At 43.9% G+C, this 21,801-nt stretch overlaps 1 protein-coding gene across 2 annotated transcripts; it reads right to left on the minus strand.

Moving 5' to 3' along the window:
- Window positions 1-1,953: 1,953 nt before the first annotated feature.
- On the minus strand, window positions 1,954-19,559 carry ZNF892 (zinc finger protein 892). Of its 2 annotated transcripts, none has more exons than XM_079792578.1 (5): window positions 19,283-19,559; window positions 18,457-18,544; window positions 7,263-7,368; window positions 6,607-6,693; window positions 1,954-4,648 (listed from the first exon to the last, which is right to left on the minus strand). In XM_079792578.1, exons 3-5 carry the CDS (start codon window positions 7,357-7,359, stop codon window positions 3,381-3,383), a joined length of 1,452 nt encoding a protein of 483 aa, XP_079648704.1. In that variant the 5' UTR covers window positions 7,360-7,368; window positions 18,457-18,544; window positions 19,283-19,559; the 3' UTR covers window positions 1,954-3,380. The 2 variants fall into 2 exon arrangements, with proteins under 2 accessions (XP_079648704.1, XP_079648705.1); XM_079792579.1 differs by having other exon boundaries at window positions 19,505-19,536.
- Between the last annotated feature and the right edge of the window lie 2,242 nt (window positions 19,560-21,801).

Below are 21,801 nucleotides of genomic sequence, written 5' to 3' on the forward strand. Positions count from 1 at the left end.
ACAGAGGCCAGCCCAAATAGAAGATTTAAATAGTATAGTCTTCTAACATAATGCCCAAAATGTCCGGATTTCAACTGAAAATCAGTCATCTTGAATGAGAAGACAATCCACAGATGCCAACACTGAGTTGACCCAGATGTTAGAATGACCTGTTAGATTAAAACAGCTACCATAAAAATACCCCAGTAAGCAATTACAAACATGCTTGTCACAAATTTAAAAACAGAAAGTGTCAGCAAAGAAACAGAATAAAGAATCAAATGGGACTGAAAAGTATAATAATAAAAGTTAGTGATGGGCTCACCAGCAGAATGGAAGGGACAGAGGAAAGAACCCGTGAACTTGGAGATAGAATAATAAAAAACACCCAACCAGAACAAGAAAAAAATTACTATGGCCCTGACCGGTTTGGCTCAGTGGATAGAGCGTTGGCCTGTGGACTCAAGGGTCCCAGGTTTGATTCCAGTCAAGGGCATGTATCTTGGTTTCGGGCATATCCCCAGTAGGGGGTGTGCAGGAGGCAGCTGATTGATGTTTCTCTCTCATCGATGTTTCTGACTCTCTCCCTCTCCCTTCCTCTCTATAAAAAATCAATAAAAAATATTTTTTAAAAAAATTGCTATGGACTGACTTGGGTTCCCTCCTTCCCCTAATGTGACTATATTACTTTAGAAAGTAATTAAGATTTTAAAAGTTCATAACTATGGGTCCTAATCTGAGAGGGTTGGTGTCCTCTAAGAAAAGAGAGCTCGATCTCTCTCTCTACACATATGTCCTGAGAAAGGGCTGTGAGGGCACAGTAGGAGGGTGGCTGTGTGCAAGCCAGGAACACACCAAAACCAAATCAGCTGGTACCTTGCTCTCAAAGACTTCCAGTCTCCAGAGCTGTGAGAAATACATGTCTGTTGTTTGAGCCCCCAGTCTGTAGTATAACAGCCCAACAAGACTAAGGCAGATTTGGGTGCTGCTATACCAAATACCTAACCATGTGAAAGTAGCTTTGGAACTGGGTAACAGGTGGAGGCTGGAAGGGTTTTAAGCTGTATGCTAGAATACAGACATCAAAGGCCATTCTGATGAGGTGTCAGACAGAAATGGAAACAAGAAGGCAATTCACATTGTAAAGTGGCAGCAGCCTTGGCTGAACAGTGTTCCACTGTTTTGTGGAAGAGAGAACTTGGGAGCAATGAAATTGGGTATTCAGCAGAGATTTGTAGGCAAAATATTAAAGGTGTAGCTTGGGTCTACCTCATTGTTTATAGTAAAATGTGAGAGGAGAGAGATGAATTGAAGAAACAATTATTAAGCAAAAAGGAAAAAGAACTTGGAGATTTGGAAAATTCTGTCTCTCCCCATTGCAAACTGAGAAAGCTTGTTCAGCTGTGGCTGAAGGGCCATTTATTTGATAGAGATCATGGGTGTGACTCAGGGGTTTAATCAGCCATCTCAGCAGAAGCCAGGAATAGAGATGAGATTAAACCATCAGAAACACTGCTAGTTGGTACTAAAGGGGACAGAAAACACTAGACAAGATGAAGGCAGGCTGTCAGATTTCTTAGATCCTGCAGGACCAGATAGCAGAGCTGCAAACGTGCCCTATGCTGCAAGGAAAGAAGAGAATGACTGAATAGATTCAGAGACCATCAGGCTACCTCTTCAGTTCCAACAGGCGGGGATGACCCTGAAATGTCAACAGGCCACATGGCCAAACACTGAAGCTTTGGGGGGTAGGACTGCCCAGACCAGTCTCAGTGGCAGGACTGCTGAAGCAGAGGATTGTGAAGGTGGAACCCCTGCTTCAGTGAATCTGGAAGGTAAGGCATCAAGATCTGATGGAATTGCCCCACTGGGTTTTGGACTTGCTTGGACTTACCTTTCCCTCCCTCCCTCCCTCTTTCCCTCCCTCCCTCCCTCCCTCCCTCCCTCCTTCCTCTTTTAGAGTGCAATATCTGTTCTGTGCCTGCCCCACCATTGGTCTGGTTTCACAAGTTCACAGCTGGAGACAAATCTGCCTCAGGATGAAATATACATTGAGTTTCATCCATACCTGCTTTACGTGATATGTAGGTGAAACTGTGGACGTTAGAGTTGTTGCTAGCATAAGTTAAGACTTTGAAAGTTGTTGGGATGAAATGAATGTATTTGGCATGTGAAAAGAACATGAATTTTGGGAGCCAGGGGCAAATTCTATGAATTGTGTCCCTCCCAAATTCCTATGTTGAATGCTACTTCCAAATGTAACAGTATTTGGAGGAAGGACTTTTTAGAGGTAATTAAGGTTAAATGAGGTCATAAGGTTAGGGTCCTAATCTGATAGGACTGGTGGCCTTTAAAGATAAGGAAGAAAGATCTTGCCTCTTTCCACAGGCATACATCAAGGAAAGGCCATTCAAGGATACGGCAGGCAAGAAAGCCAGGAAGAGATCCAGCACCAGAGACCAAAGCCGACACCTTGATCTTGGAATTCCAGCCTCCATAATTCTGAGGAACAAATTTCTGTTGTTTGAACCACCCAGTCTATGGCATTTTATTTTAATGACAGCCTGAGCAGATTATGATAAACATATAGTGAAAAACAATGAACAGAGTTTCAAGAACCTGTGATATTACAAGCAAAGACCTAACATTTCTTTCAGCATCCTGGAAGGAGAGAAGGTGTGGGAATGGAGGCTGAAAATGTATTAAAAGAAATGATAACTGAAAATTCCCCCAATTTAGCAAAAGACATAAACCTACAGATTCAAGCTCAGCAAACAGGATAAATTCAAAGAAATCCACACAAAGATACATCTTAGTCAAATGTGAAAACTAAAAACATAGCACTCAAAACATTTCTAGCAATAACCTTCAGTTTCAATTCAAATATATATATCATGTCATCTTCCTCTACCCAAGAATAAAATGGTGAAAGGCAAGTATTCCAAGGTCTTTTCAAATTTTCACAACCTAATATTCAGTGTCAGTTCAGGCCTACAACTAAATTTTACTATGGTATGAAAAACTCTAAAGTACAAACTACAATGAAGGTAAATCTCCATAAATAAGTACATTGTCAAGTAACTCAGCTTGAAACAGACAGAAAACATCAAAGGCCCTTCTGTACTCCCCCTTTCTAGGCTACAGGTCTGACCCTGGTAATTAACATGATTTTCAGTAGATGTCTAAATAAGCAAGGTCTAAAAGACACAAAGTGCAAAAGTGAACTGCCAGGCCAGTGTTCTGTGGATTCAGGGGAAGCTGCCCTCATGGGAACTTTGTGACTGGCTAACTCACAAGCCTCATTTTTCCCCGGGTGTGAGTAATCATCTGAGTAGTTATCTCAATCAACAATTTCCCCCTCAAGAATGATTAGTCACACCCAGGAAAAAATTTTACAGTCTTTAACCATTATGAATTCTATTTTGCTGGCCAAAAGCTGAATGCTCACTGAAGACTTTTCCATATTCTTTGGTTTTCCCTCCAGCATGAGTTTTCTGATGTTGAGAAAGGGATGAACTCTGGCTGAAGGCTTTTCCACATTCCTTACACATATAAGGTTTTTCTCCAGTGTGAGTTTTCTGGTGCTTTGTGAGAGATGAGCTCTGGCTGAAGGCTTTCCCACAATCGTTACACTTGTAAGGTTTCTCTCCAGTGTGTGTTCTTTGATGACGGATGAGGGCTGAGCGATCACTGAAGGCTTTGGCACAATCATTGCATTTATAGGGTTTCTCCCCTGTGTGAGTTCTCTGATGTTGAGTCAGGGCTGAACAGTAGCCAAAGGCTTTCCCACATTCATTACACTCATAAGGCCTTTCCCCAGTATGCGTTCTCTGGTGCTGGATGAGGCCTGAACGATCACTAAAAGCTTTCCCACATTCGTTACACTTATAGGGTTTCTCTCCAGTGTGAATGACCTGATGCTGGGTAAGAAATGTGCTTTGGCTGAAGGCCTTCCCACATTCATTACACTCATAAGGTTTCTCTCCGGTGTGAATTCGCTGATGTTGAGTGAGATATGAGCTCTGATTAAAGGCCTTCCCACATTCATTGCATTCATAGGGTTTCTCTCCAGTGTGAATTATGTGATGCCGAATAAGGGCTGAGCGATGACTAAAGGCTTTCCCACATTCGTGACATTTGTAGGGCTTTTCTCCGGTATGAATCCTCTGGTGGAGAGTAAGGTGTATGCTCTGGCTAAAGGCTTTGCCACACTCATTACACTCATAGGGCTTTTCTCCTGTGTGAATTCTCTGATGCAAAACAAAAGCTGAGTAGTAACTAAAGGCTTTCTCACACTCATTACACTTCCAGGGTTTTTTCCCTGCACAAATTCTCTTATGCCTCATTAGATCTGAATTTTGTTTTAGGTTCTTTTTCAACGAATCACAGTTACGTAGTCTTTCTCCTTGCTGTTGAACAAGTAATGACCTCCAGCCAAAATTTCTTCCAAATTCATCACACTGATAACTTCTCTCCCCAGGTTTCTTCTGAGTGACAACTTCTTGTATTAAATGTTTCTTGTGGTTTTCCTGTTGACTCTCTAGAGAATCCTCACATCCACTGTCACCTTCCTTTGGAAATCTTTCAATTAACACCCCAGGGGCTGACTCTTCTTCAGAAACATCCTGCTCTCGAGTTAGCTCCTTGCCTTCTGGTCTTATCTCCCAGTCTAACAGAAACAAAAATGGACATGTATCATTTCCTAAACTGAGAGTAAGGTAATTACTGTGGTGGGAAAATAGTAAAACAATCAACAAGTGCTACAGGGAACACATGAACTTAAAAGTCTCAAAAACAGCCTTGCAATCTTAAAAGAACATGAGAAAAGAAAGATGACTGGGCAAAGAAGTACAGCTGCATACAGGGAGAGTGTGAGTAGGCATTCACAATTCCTCTGTCCAGTGGCTAGGAAATGAGAAAAGCTAATGGAACAAGACTAAGCAGAGGTGATAAAAAAAACAGAGTCTGGGGAAACAGGGCTGGGATCAGAGAAATACAGTTTCCCAGAGACTGCCCACTGCCAGCACCACACCATGGCATTATCACTTCACACCCTGAGAATGACCATCATTAGCTGATCTCCTTCTGCCAATCATTTCCCATTCCAAAATATCCCACTCAATGCTAACTAACCTTCCAAAACTACTGCTCTCACACAAAAATATGTTAGTTCTACTGTCTTGAGATGAGACACATATTCTAGTTACTAACATTCAAAGTGGTCAAGATCTACAAATTCGCCCTGGTCAGTGTGGCTCAGTTGGTTGAGTGTTATCCCATGCACCAAAAGGTCGCCAGTTCAATTTCCAGTAGGGGCCCTAGCCAGTTTGTCTCAGTGGATAGAGCGTTGGCTTGCAAACTGAAGGGTCCTGACTTCAATTCCGGTCAAGGACACAAGCCCGGCTTGTGGGCTCAATCCCCAGTAGGGGGCATGCAGGAGGCAGCCAATCGATGATTCTCTCTCATCATTGATATTTTTCTCTCTTCCTCTCTGAAATCAATAAAAAATATATTAAAAAAAATTTTTCCTCACAGGGCACATGCCTGGGTTGTGGGCTCAATCCCCAGTAGGGGCCATGCAGGAGGCAGCCAATTGATGTTTCTCTTTCACATCTATGTTTCTTTTTCCCTCTCCCTTTCTCTCTCTCTAATACCAATAAAAACATACTTTAAAAAATATCTACAAATTCAAATCATCACAAAGCTTAGTAATTCAGAAGCAAGTGATCATTCTCTGACTGCCCCAGACCCAACAAACTGCAAAGAGTAAAATAAAACTAAATTGTTTTTTTTTAATGAATAGCATGTAGAGAGGGGAAGTTCAAATCCCCATGTGCTTAGATTGGTCCCCAACCTGTCAGGATTGCTGCCCCCAAATCCTAGGCTTTCTAGTAAGAATTTCGGGGGCGGGGGGAAGCGTCACTGCTAAAAATGTTTAAACATTTCCAGGTGTAAAGTCTTTAATATCCATTCCAACCATGATGGTAAATACAATAAATCAATATGATCAAATGTTCTCAACCACATATCCTAATTAGGGAAGTGACTGAGATTTTAAAGGACAAATAGATAGATACAGATTACAGGCAAATGGACTTCCAGCTAAGAGGATAATTAACTTATTACAGGTCACAAAGCTTGAGTAGCTGAGATTTTGGCTTTGGATCTGGGAAAACTGGGTCCAAAGTCTGAACTCATAACCACATGCTATGCTGCCTCTGCTTAGATAGAGAAGGCAAGGGAAAACTCAGAGATCACTTTATAGCCATTGCTGTTAGACAAAAAGTCACATTACCCTCAGAAGTAAAATAACACACATGAAAAACCTGGTTTAGAGCCGTGCACCCATGCAAATTATTAGTATACATTAAAATGCTACTTTCATTTCACCTTATTGGGGGGGGGGGGCTGGTTTAAAAGAGTAGAAAGTATTTACTTTCTAAAATATAAAATTATGAATTTATAACAGATCATCATCCACAGCGGGTAAAGTGTGGCACGGAAGAAAGGGACTTCAACTTTTCTATGGTCTAGCAAAATCTGAAAGGCTCCTTCACAAGCATTTCAAAGATGCTTTTTCCACTGGCCATGAGGGTTTTAAGTTCTCTGTTTCCAACACTCACTCACCTGGACTAGTGGCTTTTGAGGCTTCTCTCTCCAGCTTCTCCCCAGACTCCAACTGAGAGATTACATCAGGCTTGGAAATTGGAAGCCCTGTTCATGAGGAAAGTAAAGAAGTCTGGTAAAAAGCACAGGATTAACTCTTTGGTCATTAGGAAAGACACTTATATGAGAGGTGGGTTCTGGATTTCTCCCTCACCAGTGCTCAGGAGGCAGGAAGGTTGATACGGGATCTATTTGAATTCAGAACAATGAGTCCCTGTTTCTACCTCTCCCTATTAAAAGAATAAGCACCCACTTCTTAAGAGGTATTTTCACTAGAACTTCATCTTAATATCTCTGGTCAGATAATAGAAAAGAAGGCTATTACCACCTGGGAAAATTCAGTAAAAAGGAGTCCATTTCTAACTCTAGGGGTGTTAAAACAATATCCAGAAACAAAAAGCAGAAATTACATGTCTCAGGCCTTTCAGGAATTAAGACTCTTTTAACCATTTTTACGCCATAAGTGTCTATAGATACAAGGCTCGGACCTTTTCAAATTAAATTCAAAATATCGTGGCAGTTAACTGGTTAATCTAAGAACCTCCAAGTTCCTTGGAACTGAGGAAGCAAAGCTATCGCACTGAGTAAATTCACAGGGACCGAGGAGCCATCCTTACCTAGCAAGACCAGATTCCTATGCTTCTCAGGCACATCTCCCTGCGGAGGGTTCAGCTGTCCCCACTGGGTGAGAGCCTCAGCCATATCCCTGATCATGAGCGACTCCTGAAAAACCAAATACATCCATGCTCACCAAGGGACCTCCTTCCAGAGGTCTCTGGGAAGGACTCAAAGTGACAAGACAGAAGCAGGAAGACATGAAGGATGGGAAGGTTAGACAAAATGACCTCTAACATCCCTTCCAACACTAAGATTCTCTGGTGTATAACAGTCCCCCTTATTTGTGGAGAACATGTCCCAAGATCCCCAGCACATGCCTGAAACTGCAGACAGTACCGAACCCTATATATACTATGTCTTTTCTTATACGTACATACCTTTCCACTTAAAAGAAGCACTATGACTTGTCTTTGACATATCTGAATTGCTAGCATCATAGAGGCCCTGATGGGTCTGACTCCCTCCCACCATCTACCCTCAATACACTGCTCCTTCTGAAATCTCTGGGCTGCCTGGTGGCGCCTTTCCACATGCTGTTTCCTGTTCCTGAATGCTCTCCACTTGTGCATCCTTTCAGTTCTCCAAATCCCACTCACACTTCAGATCTCAGCTCAGGTGTTACCCCTCATGGAAGCCTTTCCTGACTCTCTGGGTTGTAGCACCATGTTCCTTCCCTTCTCTTAGATCATGCACACATTGAGGACTTTCTGATCAACAGCTCTCTGTCTTGTTCTCCGTAGCGCCTGGAGAGCAGAGGCCAGGCCTGTTTTCCCTCATGAAGCAGCCCTGGTACCTGGCACACAGCAGAACACTGTATTGGTCAGACAGTTGAAGGAAGGAAGGAACACTTGAATAAGAATCAGTAGAAACGTTTCAAATGGGGTGTTCTATGAAAGTGTGCGTGGGAACAGAGGTGGGGAGGGGAACAGAAGTGTATCAAACAGGATCTGTCTTCCAGAGCTAGTGAGCTGAACTGGAGCCATGGAGGTACAGGGTGTGGAGAAGCTTCTGGCAAAGGCCAAGCAGGATGAAGCCAAGAAGCTGCAGTGCATCACAGTGCACCAGGGGCTGGAGCTGGAGTTCCACCTGGGTAACCTGCTGGTCTCTGATCGGAAGCCCATCATGGGCCTGCAGAGTGGGGACCCACACCCGGAGGCTGAACTGCGGGCCTTGGTGAGCGAACTGTGGGCCTTGGTGCGGGACAACATGCAGCTGCTCAGCAACCACAGAGCTCATGGAGGAGGCACTGGTGGTGTGGCCGCCGGAGCCCACCACTTGCCTGCCGCACAAGAAGTTGGTGCTCTGGCCATGACAGCTTACAAGCTGGCAGCAGTTCGCATGCCTCAAGGGCATCTGACCCAAGAAAAAACCACTCTGGTGTGAGGTGAGGTGAGTGGCCATGGTGGCGCTGCTGGGGCTACCAGCACGCTCGCGACAACACCAAGGAATGGCTGATCAAAGTGTCCAGCAATGCTGACCCCTGTAGGACCTGTTCGCCAAGTAGATTCAGGCTAAGAAGAAATAGGTGGCCAAGAATGAGCGGAACCGGCTGCATAATTTAGCTCACATGAATAGGCCGACATGCACAGGCTGACAGACACCAGAGTAAGGAGGAGCAGGGCCATGCCTTGCAAGTGGCCAAGGTCTCTACTGCTTCTGTGGGGCACTTCCAGGAGAACCTCCCAAAGAGAAGGTGCCCCAAGGATCTGGCAAGAAGAGGAAGTTTCAGCCCCTTTCAAGGACTTTGCAGGGGAGAAAAAGAGCCAGTTGGAGATGCTGTGAGTCATAAACAGCAAAAAGCCTCAGCTGGATGTGAGGAGGGCCACCTATAAGGAGATGATAGAGGAGGACCAGAAGGAAGCGGTCAAGAGGAGGAAAATGAGCAAGAGAAAGGGGGCGGGGGCAGGATCCTGGAGGCAAGAGGAAGGTGGGGTCCACCCACCCAGGGGTGTAGGAGGGGGAGAGGCAAGGAGGCTTGGGAGGCAAGATGAATTCTGGGCTACCTGGCTAGGGTGGCAAGAGGAAAGGAGGGGAACACCAAGAAGGAAAGTTCACTCTCCAATCTGCCTGCCTATAAACCAAGAACTATTCTAAATGTTAAGGTCTAAGTTCTGTAGGGGATGCAGAAGAAGGTGGCCACTGCCTTCATCGAGCTTGAGGTTGAAGCAATAGGACTGCCCACTGCTCAAGATAGTATGTAAGGGATTAAAAATGGCGGCAGAATAGGTGGATGCTGCATGGACATGCTCCCAGGAACAAGCTGGAAATACAACTGAAATACGGAAAGGCTTCCTAAATAATCAACGGAAAACTCACAGAAGAGAACCTTGATATCCAAAAACTGAAGGTGGAGACCACATAGAGACTGGTAGGAGGGGCGGAGGCATGAAAGGGCTGGCTGGGCACCCACAGACAGCAACTCTAGTCCCAGAGAGATATCTCAGCTGTGGGGGTGGAGGGGTGCCACTGAGAACTCTGGGATCTAGTCTCAAAGCTGGGCTCCTCAGAAGAGATCACCAAACTGAGGAAGGTACCCAGGTAACATCTAGCTGTGAAAAGCAGTGGGGTGCTGTCTGCCTGGGAGTGGCAGCTGAAAGTTCAAGCACTCTCTTGTAAGTCCAACACACAAAAATTCCCTGTGGAGCCACCAATCTTGTGCTTTGGCAGAGGGAGGATGAAGTGGACTGGAGCTGTGAGAGCAGAACCCAGGACTGGGGACTCGGGGGATAGAGCTCAGAAGGCAGACACCCCAAGTTTCCTGGGCTGAGTCATTCCCTCACACAGTGGAGGACATCTTTCCCACATAGACATCTGCCTTGCCTGGGGGGAAGACAGTCAATACACCATGTTGGAACACACCTTGCCCTGAGGCAACTTAAGAGATTAAAAGTAACAATTAGCCTCCAGGCAGAAGCAACTATCCCACCCTGTTGAAAAAACTCTTGCTACACCTAAGGACGATTGCCTGGGAGCAATTCAGGTCTGAATCCTATTAGTCTGTAGACAGAAGCAGTCTCTGGAGACTTTGAGTCTTTGCCTGATCAAATTAGTCAGAAGTAGCTTTTAACACTGTCCTGCACTAGAAACTGAGAGTGTAGAAGATCTACCTACTACATAGTCACAAACCCAGACAACCAAAATGAGGAAACAAAAAACAATCCCCAAATGAAAGAACTAGAGAATCCAGAAGAAGAGATAAATGTAGCAGAGATAAGAAATTTATCTGAAACAGAGTTCAGAGTAATGATGGTAAAAATGCTCAACAGTATGCCGAAACCGGTTTGGCTCAATGGATAGAGCGTCGGTCTGCAGACTGAAAGGTCCCAGGTTCGATTCCGGTCAAGGGCATGTACATTGGCTGCGGGCACATCCCTGGTAGGGGGTGTGCAGGAGGCAGCAGGTCGATGATTCTCTCTCATCGATTTTTCTAGCTCTCTATCCCTCTCCCTTCCTCTCTGTAAAAAATCAATAAAATATATATTTTCTTAAAATGCTCAACAGTATGAAGAAAGATATAGTAACTATGAAAAAGAACAGTCTGAGATAAAGAATGACATAACACAAAGAACACATTGGAAGGAATACACAGCAGATTAAGGGAAGCTGAAGATGGAATCAGTGAATTAGAAGACAGAAATAAAACTATCACTCAATTAGAGAACTAAAAACAAACACACAAAAAAACAATTAAAAAGCAAGAGGACAGCTTACGGGAGCTGTGGGACAATGTAAAATATAACAATATTAGAATAGCAGCTGTGCCAGAAGAGGCAGGAAGGGAGAAAGGAACAGAGAAGGTGTTTGAAGAAAAAATGGTAGAAAACTTCCCTAACCTGGAAAAAGTCACACAAGTTCAGGAGGCACAGAGAGCCCCAAACAAGAACAACCCAAACAGACACATCATAATTAAAATACCAAAAATTAAAGACAAAGAGAGAATTTTAAAGGCAACAAGAGAAAAAACTGTTACCTAAAAAGGCGTTCCCATAAGGCTAACACCTGATTTCTCATGAGAAACTCTACAGGCCAGAAGGAAATGACATGAAGTATTCAAGGTAATGGAAAGCAAGGTTCTGAGAACAAGATTACTATATCCAGCAAGGCTATCATTCAAAATAGATGGTCAAATAAAGAGCTTTCCAGACAAAAAAGGCTAAAGGAGTTCATCACCACCAAACTAGCATTACAAGAAATGATAAAGGGATTGCTGTAAGGGATTGCTGAGAAGAAGAAACAGAGAGAGAAACTTGCCATGCAGAATTAAAATGGCTATAAATAAGGATCTCTCAATAATAACCCTAAATGTAAGTGGATTAAATGCTCTAATTAAAAGGTATAGAGTAGTTGAATGGATACAAAAACATGACCCAACTATATGCTGTCTACAAGAAACCCACCTCAAAACAAAAAAAACACAGGATGAAAGTGAAGGAATGGAAAAGAAAAATAAAGCTGGAGTAGCAATACTCATATCTGACAAAACAGACTTTAAAATGAAGGCCATCACAAGAGACAACAAAGGTCACTCCATTATACTAAAGGGATTGATCCAATAAGAGGATATAACCCTGGTAAACATATATTAACCCAATATAGGTGCACCTAAATATATTTAAAAAAAAAACTTCTAGAGGACTTTAATGGAGAGATTGACAACAATACAGTCATAGTACAGGACTTTAACACCCCTCTGACTTCACTGGACAGATCTTCCATACAAAAACTTAACAAGGAAACACAGACTCTAAAGGACACACTGGAGCAGATGGATTTAATAGACATTTATAGAACATTTCACCCCAACACAGCAGAATATACATTCTTCTCAAGTGCATATGGATCATTCACAAAGATACAACACATGTTAGGACACAAAACAAGTTTCTACAAGTTCAAGAAGACTGAAATCATTATCAAGCATCTTCTCAGATCACAGCGGAATGAAATTAGAAATCAACTACAGTAAAAACACCCCAAAACATTCAAATACATAGAGGCTAAATAGCATGTTATTAAACAACTAGTAGCCCATTTGCACGAAGATTCATGCAATAGACCTTCATTCACCTGGCTGCCTGCACCAGTTTTCTGCTGGCACCGGGGACCCAGGCCTTGGCTGTGGCCACCGCCTTCTGCCTTCTTTCAGGGTCGGGGCTTGGCCCCAGGCGGTGGCCTTGGGCTCGGCCACACCCAACATCCCTGCTAAGGATCGCAGGAGCCGACCCCCTGGTCGTTGCCTGCAATCCGTGCAGGCTCCCTGCTGGTGCCCAAGGCCGGGAAAGCCTCCGCCCGAGGCTTTCCTGGCCTTGGGCTTGGCGGCACCCAGCGTCCCTGCTAGGGATCGCAGGAGCCGACCCCCAGTGGTTTTCTGGGATCCGTGCAGTCTCTCCGCTGGTGCCCAAGTCCGGGAAAGCCTCGGGCGGCTTTCCCGGCCTTGGGCTCGGCCGCACCCAGCGTCCCTGCAACGGTTTCCTGGTGGGCGTGGTTGGTGGGCATGGCTTGGTTGGTGGGCATGGCTTGGGCGTAGTGAAGGTGCGGTCAATTTGCATATTTGTCTATTATAAGGTAAGGTGAATGGGTTACCAATGAGATTAAGAAAGAAATAAAAAACTTCCTGGAAACAAATGAAAATTAATATACAACAAAATCTCTGGGACATAGCAAAAGCAGTCCTGAGAATGAAGTTCATAGCACTACAGGCATATCTCAGAAAACAAGAAAAATCAGCAATAAACTATTTAACCCTACAACTTAAAGAACTAGAAAGAGAACAACATGAAAAGCCCAGAGTAAGTAGAAGGAAGAAAATAATAAAGATTAGAGCAGAAATAAATAACATAAAGACTAAATGAACAGTACAAAAAATCAATGAAACCAAGAGCTGGTCCTTTGAAAGGATAAACAAAATTGATAAACCATTAGCCAGAGTCATTAAGAAACAAAGAGGACCCCAATAAATAAAATCAGAAATGAAAGTGAAGAAGTAACCACGGACACCACAGAAATACAAAGGATTGTAAGAAAATATAATGAATAACTATATGTCAACAAGTTGGACAATGTGGATGAAATAGACAAATTCCTAGAAAAATATAATCTCCCAGAACTTAATCAGGCCCAAAACAACTGATGAAATAGAAGCAGTAATCAAAAAACTCCCACCAAAAAAAAAGCCCAGGTCGGGATGGCTTCACAGGGGAGTTTTTCCAAACATTCAAAGAAGAACTAACACCTACACTCCTCAAACTATTTCAGAAAATTCAAGAAGAAGGAACACTTCCAAACTCTTTATGAGGCCAGCATTATCCTAATTCCAAAACTAGATAAAGACACTACAAAGAAAGAGAATTACAGGCCAATATCCCTAATGAACATAAATGCTAAAATCCTCAACAAAATATTAGGAAATCACATCTAGCAATATATTAAAAAGATATAGTAACTGTATCATGTGAGATTTATTCCAGGGATTCAAGGCTGGTACAATATTCTTAAATCAATAAACATGATACAGAAGGAGAAACCAAGATGGCGGCATAGGTAAACACCTGAAATTGCTGCCTCGCACAACCACTTCAAAACTACAACTAAAAGACAAAACAGACATCATCCAGAACCACCGAAAGGCTGTCTGAGTGGAAATTCTACAACTAGAATAAAAGAGAAAAGCACACTGAGACTCAGAGGAGGTGCGGAAGCAAAGTACAGAGGTACAGAGGCGCGCGAGTGAAAAGGGCTGGCAACTGAGGATGTGGTTGTCTTTTTCAATCGGGAGGGAGACACAAGATCCCAACTGCTCTGAACTCCAGTTCCGGGTGAGACTCTGGGGACCCAGACTTATACAGGGAGAAACTGGACTCTCTGGCATCAGGCGGAACTTGAGGGCGGCTTTCTCTCAGAGATGATTGCAGTGATTACCGAGGGACACTGAGACCTGGGGGCCTTTTAAGGGAGGGCTGAGGATCAGCCATAGCTGTTTGCTCCACCCTGTTTATTTCCTGAGACCCCGCCCCACCCAAGCTTTGCCCAGAGGCTTTTGCATATGAATGGCCTGGCCCTTTACAATCTAAAATTACCTAACAAACTGCAGCTGGGTCAGAGAGACCCAGAACATCCAAAAGAAGGGCCAAGACTCCACAGCAGCTTGCATTGCTTCACACCTGGGCCTCATCTGGGCACCTCCAAACCCCAAACAAAGAAGAGGAATCTGCAGATCTCTCTGTAGTTTCTGCTGGGTGGCCTCAGGCAGAGGCTAAATTAGCACCTCCTTAGAGACCCAAAAGCCAGTGTACCTAGTGGTCAGAGTAGGACCATCCAGATTACAACTCCTCAGATCAGTGGTTCTCAACCTTTCTAATGCCGCGACCCTTTAATACAGTTCCTCATGTTGTGGTGACCCCTAACCATAAATTTTATTTTCGTTGCTACTTCATAACTGTAATTTTGCTACTGTTAATGAATCGTAATGTAAATATCTGTGTTTCCCGATGGTCTTAGGCTCTACAATAGTGGTTCTCAACCTGTGTGTCTGACCCACAGGTTGAGAACCGCTAGCAGGGTCGCCTAAGACCATTGGAGGCTGAGCCACTGGGCCCTATAGGACACTTAGGAACACAGGGAAGCAGCCAAAATGCGGAGACAAAGAAACAGGTCACAAATGACAGAAATGGAGAAAAGCAAACGACTGGATATAGAGTTTAAAACCACGGTTATAAGGTTTTTCAAGAATTTCCTAGAAACCGCCGATAAATTTAATGAGACCCTCGAGGATATGAAAAAGGACCAAAATTAAGCATATACTGAATGAAATAAAGAATAATATACAGAGATCCAAGAGCAGACTAGAGGATCACAAGAATCAAGTCAAAGATTTGAAATACGAAGAAGCAAAAAACACCCAACCGGAAAAGAAAAAAGAAAAAAAAATCCAAAAATATGAAGACAGTGTAAGAAGCCTCTGGGACAACTTCAAGTGTACCAACATCCGAATTATTGGGGTGCCAGAAGAAGAGAGAGAACAAGATATTGAAAACCTATTTGAAGAAATAATGACAGAAAACTTCCCCCACTTGGTGAAAGAAATACACTTACAAGCCAGGAATCACACAGAACCCCAAACAAAAGGAATCCAAAAGAGGACCACACCAAGACACATCATAATTAAAGTGCGAAGAGCAAAAGACAAAGAGAGAATATTCAAAGCAGCAAGAGAAAAACAGTTAGTTACCTACAAGAGAGTACCCATAAGATCATCAGCTGATTTCTCAACAGAAACTCTGCAGTCCAGAAGGGAGTGGCAAGAAATATTCAAAGTAATGAATAGCAAGAACCTACAACCAAGAGTACTCTACCCAGCAAAGCAATCATTCAGAATTGAAGGTCAGATAAAGAGCTTCACAGACAAGAAAAAGCTAAAGGAGTTCATCATCACCAAACCAGTATTATATGAAATGCTAAAAGGTATTCTTTAAGAAGAGGAAGAAGAAGAAAAAGGTAAAGATAAAAATTATGAACAACAGCCGAAACCAGTTTGGCTCAGTGGATAGAGCGTCAGTCTGAGGACTCAAGGGTCCCAGGTTCGATTCCGGTCAAGGGCATGTACCTTGGTTGCGGGCACATCCCCAGTAGGGGGTGTGCAAGAGGCAGCTGATTGATGTTTCTGACTCTCTGTCCCTCTCTCTTCCTCTCTGTAAAAAATCAATAAAATATATTTTTTAAAAAATTATGAACAACAAATACAGATCTATCAACAAGTGAATCTAAAAATCAAGTGAATAAAAAATTGATGAACAGAATAAACTGATGAATATAATAGAATCAGGGGCATAGAAAGGGAGTGGACTGACAATTCTCGGAGGGAAAGGGGTGTGGGTGTGGGAAGAGACTGGACAAAAATCGTACACCTATGGATGAGGATAGTGTGGGTGGGGTAAGGGCAGAGGGTGGGGTGGGAATTGGGTGGAGGGGAGCTATGGGGGGGGGGGAAAGAGGAACAACTGTAATAATCTGAACAATAAAGATTTATTTAAAAATAAATTAAAAATAAACATGATACATCACATAAGCAAATTGAAAGACAAAAATCACATGATCATATCAATAGAAGCAGAAAAAGCATTTGACAAAATCCAACTTTCACTTTTGATAAAAAAAAAAAAAAAACTCCCAGCAAAGTTGGAATAGAGAGAGCATATCTCAACATGATAAAGGCCATATATGACAAACCTACAGCCAACATCATACCCAATGGGCAAAAACTAAAACCATTTCCCCTAAGAACAGGAACAAGACAGGGATGCCCATTTTCACCACTCCTGTTCGACATAGTACTGGAAATGCTAGCCATAACGATCAGACAAGAAGAAGAAATAAAAGACATCCAAATTGGAAAAGAAGAAGTCAAACTGTTATTATTCACAGATGACATGATATTGTACATTGAAAACTCCAAAGACTCCATCAAAACACTACTAGACTTAATAAGTGAATTCAGCAATGTAGCAGAATACAAAATTAACACCCAAAAATCTATGGCTTTTTTATACACCAATAATGAACTCACAGAAAGAGAAACTAAAAAAACAATCCCATTTACCATTGCACTGAAAAAAATTAAGATACCTAGTAATAAACTTAACTAAGGAGGTAAAAGACCTATACTCAGGAAACTGAAAAAAGACATAAACAAATGGAAGAACATACCCATGTTCATGGATTGGTAGAATCAACATCATTAAAATGTCCATACTACTCAAGCCAATCTATAGATTCAATGCAATCCCCATTATGATACCAACAGAATATTTCACAGACCTACAACAAACTCTCCAAAAGTTCATCTGGAATGGAAGAAGACCCTGAATAGCTGTAGCAATCCTGAGAAAGAAGAACAAAGTTGGAGAGATCACAATACCAGATATCAATCTATATTCCAAGGCTGCTGTTCTCAAAACTGCCTGGTATTTGCAGAAGAACAGACATATAGACCAATGGAACAGAACAGAGAACCCAGAAATCGACCCAAGCCATTGTGCTCAATTAATATTTGACAAAGGAGGCAAGAGCATACAGTGGAGTTAAGATAGTCTTTTCAATGAAGGGTGCTGGAAGTTGGACAGATACATGTAAAAAAATGAAACTAGACCACCAACTTACACCATACACAAAAATAAACTCAAAATGGATAAGGGACTTAAACATAAGATGGGAAACCATAAAAATGTTAGACAAATCCATAGGCAGCAAAATAGCAGACATATGTTGTAGCAATATCTTTATCAATACAGCTTCTAGAACAATGGAAACTAAAGAGAAAATAAACAAATGGGACTACATCAAAATAAAAAGCTTCTGAACTGCAAAAGAAACCATCAACAAAACAATAAGAAAGCCCACTGCATGGGAGAACATGTTATCTCCGATAAGGGTTTAAACTCGAAAATTTACAGGGAACTCATACACCTTAACAAAAGGAAGATAAACAATCCAATAAAAAAAAATGGGCAAAGGACCTAAATAGACACTTTTGGAAAGAGGACATACCCCAGCTTCCCTCACCACACTCCTGCTCACTCCACAGAGACACACACACACCCCTTAAACACCTCCAATTCTCTCATCACTTAGAGATTTTTCTTTGCCAAAGCTATTCTCTCTTGGAACATTCCTGTATTCTACTCTCCAACTCCATACTCTCTCTTGTTTTTGAAAGTGCAGCTTTTTATCCCAGTCTCTCTCCCCCCACTCCCCCCCGCCCCGCCCCAATATTCTAGAGGATGGCAAACCTCTTCCAGGTTCTATTATGACTTGTCCCTGCCAGTCATTTTTGCATTTAAATATATATATATTTCTTCTTGCTATTGAACTATTTTACTTATCTATATCTTACCTCCTCGGTAAATTTCATGAGATAGGAGCAAGTGGCTTTTATTACTTTGCCTTTCACCATGAGGCCAATTACATTCCTGCAGAGCTACTAAGTGTGCATTAAGCACTAAGTGGGTAGGGGAGAAGTCATGCCAGGAGGGAAAGTTCTGCACAGTGAGGAACATTTGTCATGAAGTTCATCTCTCCTCAGTTTATCAGAGTAAACACAGTGGTCTAGGACTCAGAGCTGAGCAATTCCATAACAATGGAAGAAACCATATCCATGATCTGAGAACAGAAGGGGAAAAAGAAGTAACCTAGACCCACCTGGGCTGCAGGGATCAGCAGCACAGTGAGCACGCCCTTTTCTTCTGGGTTCCCAGCATGGAGAGGTCTCAGTCCTCAAAAAGTGACCCTAGAAGTGGAGAAAGGAACCAGGATGATTACTCTTGCCTTGCAGTAAACTCGCAAAAACTGCCACACACATCTACTTGTCACCTAAAAGAACAACCCAGGGAACCAAGGGATAATCCCACAACTTCTCTGAATCAAGACGGCCATGACCATGGCTGCCTCAGGCTCCTCCTATCCTCCTCTTCCTTAAACTTCAACAGAACTCCTCTAGATACGTAAGCTAAACACATATTTCTGTCATCTGCTGAGCGTTAGTCAAAATAATAATCAAAGAATCTGTGTCAATCCGTATCTCCCTTAAGGATTCACTCCGACTCTATTCCAGGCTCACTAGATGAAGGAAGACTAAATTCTTTTTGAAAACTGGTTTTTCGGATACAGTACTTGCTTTCGCAGTAAAGCGATGGGTCTTAAAAGGAAATATCAAGGGTATTAGACAAATCTTGTGACTTCTCAAATCCTCACTTTCCTCATCTTAGTCTCCTTCCCAATAGTGTCGTCCTCTTGTGAGGACAAGAGTTAGTCGTTATCAAAAGTCAAATAGATCTGTAGGTTTGGGGGCAAGGAGGCATGCGCACCCTACAGGCAAGCAGGCAATGCAGGTAGCAGCTCTCCCTCCGGGAAAGGGCTCTCCCAGAGAAGTCGGATGCTGCCCATTCCTGAGCCGGCCCCAGCCAGAGGGCAGCCTTTCTCCTTTCATCTCTACAGCAGGCACCGCGTATTCCTCCGAAATCCTCACCTCTGCCCACAGGCTGAACGGCGACTCCCTCCCTGGGCCGTGCAGGAGACCCCCACCGCGAGTCCAGGGTCCACCGCTCTGTCCACCCAGAGGCCCGGGGACGCGCGCGACCCTCACCGGGCCGCCGGGCGCCTATCCGGCGGCCTCCCTGCGCCCTCCCTCCAGCCACTCGGGTTTAGAGGACCCGCGCTCAGCCCTCCTCCACCCCACGCTCGATCTCACTCTAAACACCGAGGAAGCCGGGCCAGAGACAGAGGCATCTACGAGCCAGCGGGGCCAAGACTCGCAAGCCCGAAAACAAGGTCGAACTACAACTCCCAGAACCCTCTGCGCGATGTATCACGTCACCGGACGCTGCTTCCCAGAGGCTCCCCGGCACTCCAGGCAGGCAGCCTTCTGTTGTCATAGCCTTGTACCCCGCCACCGAATGCAGACCCTCGGGAGTGCTCGGCCGCTCGGAAATCGCCTTCCAGGCACAAGAGAGGTTACCCCTTCTTTTAGGCCGTCTCTGGGCTCTGGCCGCGCCAAACCGCACCTCGCTCGGGACCCTCACTCCCTGCAACTGGACCCCGCGGAGGACCGCGCCCCCAACCACAGGATTCCCGCCTCGGCTGCTGAGCTCTTTGGGAGAGGAGGCGCCTGCATCGCGTCCCCTTTACTGCGTCTCCCCGGCTTTAGGCCCCTTGTGGGGACAGAGATCACCCCAAGTAATCCGGGATGTTTATTCCGGGCTGCACCTCGGAATAAGGGAAAGTAGGATCTCAGCCCCGGAAATTACTTCAACCCAGAAAAAGCCAGGTCCCCACAGGTCCCGCAGACCTCAAAGAGACTGGAACCTGCAACTCCTCCAGACTCCCCAGGAGCTCTAGGAGCTTCCAGCAGGGAGTCGGTGGCTCTCCAGGCTAGTGCATGCTCTTGCTTATCTTCCCACTATAAAGTAACTAATTTTCCACCCAGATCAAATCCCAAGAAAGAAAATCAAATTAGCAAGACTGTCCGTGTTTCGCTACAAGCCACAAGGTCCGTTTGGCCTTTCTCTAATAGAGTCCGCATTTTTAGCGAGGCCTTAGGCTCCCCAGAGTAGATTACATTTCACCCCCGCCTCCTGCCAGGGGGATGAAAGGAAAAGTGGTTTTTACAGTGAAGAGGAAAGCGCCTACGTGCTGGCTGGAACACGGAGCATGTGGACAAGGTTAACACCCTAGGAATGGCGAACCAAAAGAGCAGAAAGAAGTGCCCCTGACAGTTGGTGGAACAGATCTTGTGCTTTTTAACATGAGTGAGGTGTAAACTGGGATTTTGTATAAACCCCTATAATATTTGGTTTCTGCTGCACAGATAGCCACACTTACCTCCTAACTGGTCTCTAGGTTGTCTGCTTTTGGCCTAATCGGCTAGGCCTGGAGGAGAGGGGACATATGGAGAATACAATGCTGTTGACTCAAAGAACCGGGAAGGGAGTCCCCACCCTCTTCCATCAGCAGCAATGGGCAATTTCTTTTTTAAAAATGGTGTGTATGTAAGGTCCCACCAGCTGACATGTCTGGAACACCAGGAAATACCCTAATTTTTATTAACCATCCCCATCACAGAAATCCCGTCTTTTGTTATCAAATCAATGGTCAGTTCTCCGTCCTCTCACTACCTACCAACAGTAGTTGATAAAACTGATTATTCCCTCCTTGACTGGTCACTCCTTAGTCTCTTTAAGTAGTTCCTCCTCTCCCCAGCCTCTAAATCAGTGTTTCTCAAATTGTCTGTTACATGATCAGAATCACTTGGATGGCTCGTTGAACACTGTGCTGAAAACACCCGTATCAGGATGGGGTAGGGCCTGAGGATTTGCATTTCTAAGAAGTACCCAAGTGATACTGAAGGTGCTCATTTGGGAACCAACTAAATGTTGGAATGTCCAAGGGCTCAATGAATAGTAGGGGAAACTTATGCCATCCAAATGTGGTCAACTGTCAATTTTTATTTTCAACCATTAAATTCACATTCCAGGTAGAAAGAAGGGAAGGACAAGAGCAAAAGGGAGTTTTTAGCTGTCCCTCAGTCTTTTAAGGTGCTGTGGGGTCCCTGTTTAAAGTGCACTGGATGGTCAAGGCTGCTCTGAGCCTGGAACTCATAATCAGACTGTTCAGGACTCAGCCTGGGAATCCTAATTAAACTGCGAAGACGTGCCTTTCTGTAGCCAAAATACTGATGTTACCATTTGGCAAAGCGCCGCTTTTGTTTGAGCATGTATGTAAGCTGCTATTGACCAGCCTGCTGTGGCTGCTTTTGTGTGGAATAAAGCATGTCCCATTTGCCTGCTTGCACATGTGTGTTCTGATTCCTGTCACCCAGGAGGGTTAAGTCCGTAGCTGAGGAGCTTGCACCTGACGGGTGCCTTGCTGGAAGTTATGTCCAACAAATTCCAAATATATCAATACTAGTGGCCCGGTGCATGAATTCATGCACATTGGAAGGAAATTCTATAATAGAACTGTCAACTAAATTCACGATCGACAATGACA

Source organism: Cnephaeus nilssonii (genome assembly GCF_951640355.1).
Source record: "Cnephaeus nilssonii genome assembly, chromosome: 15".
NCBI lineage: Eukaryota > Metazoa > Chordata > Mammalia > Chiroptera > Vespertilionidae > Cnephaeus > Cnephaeus nilssonii.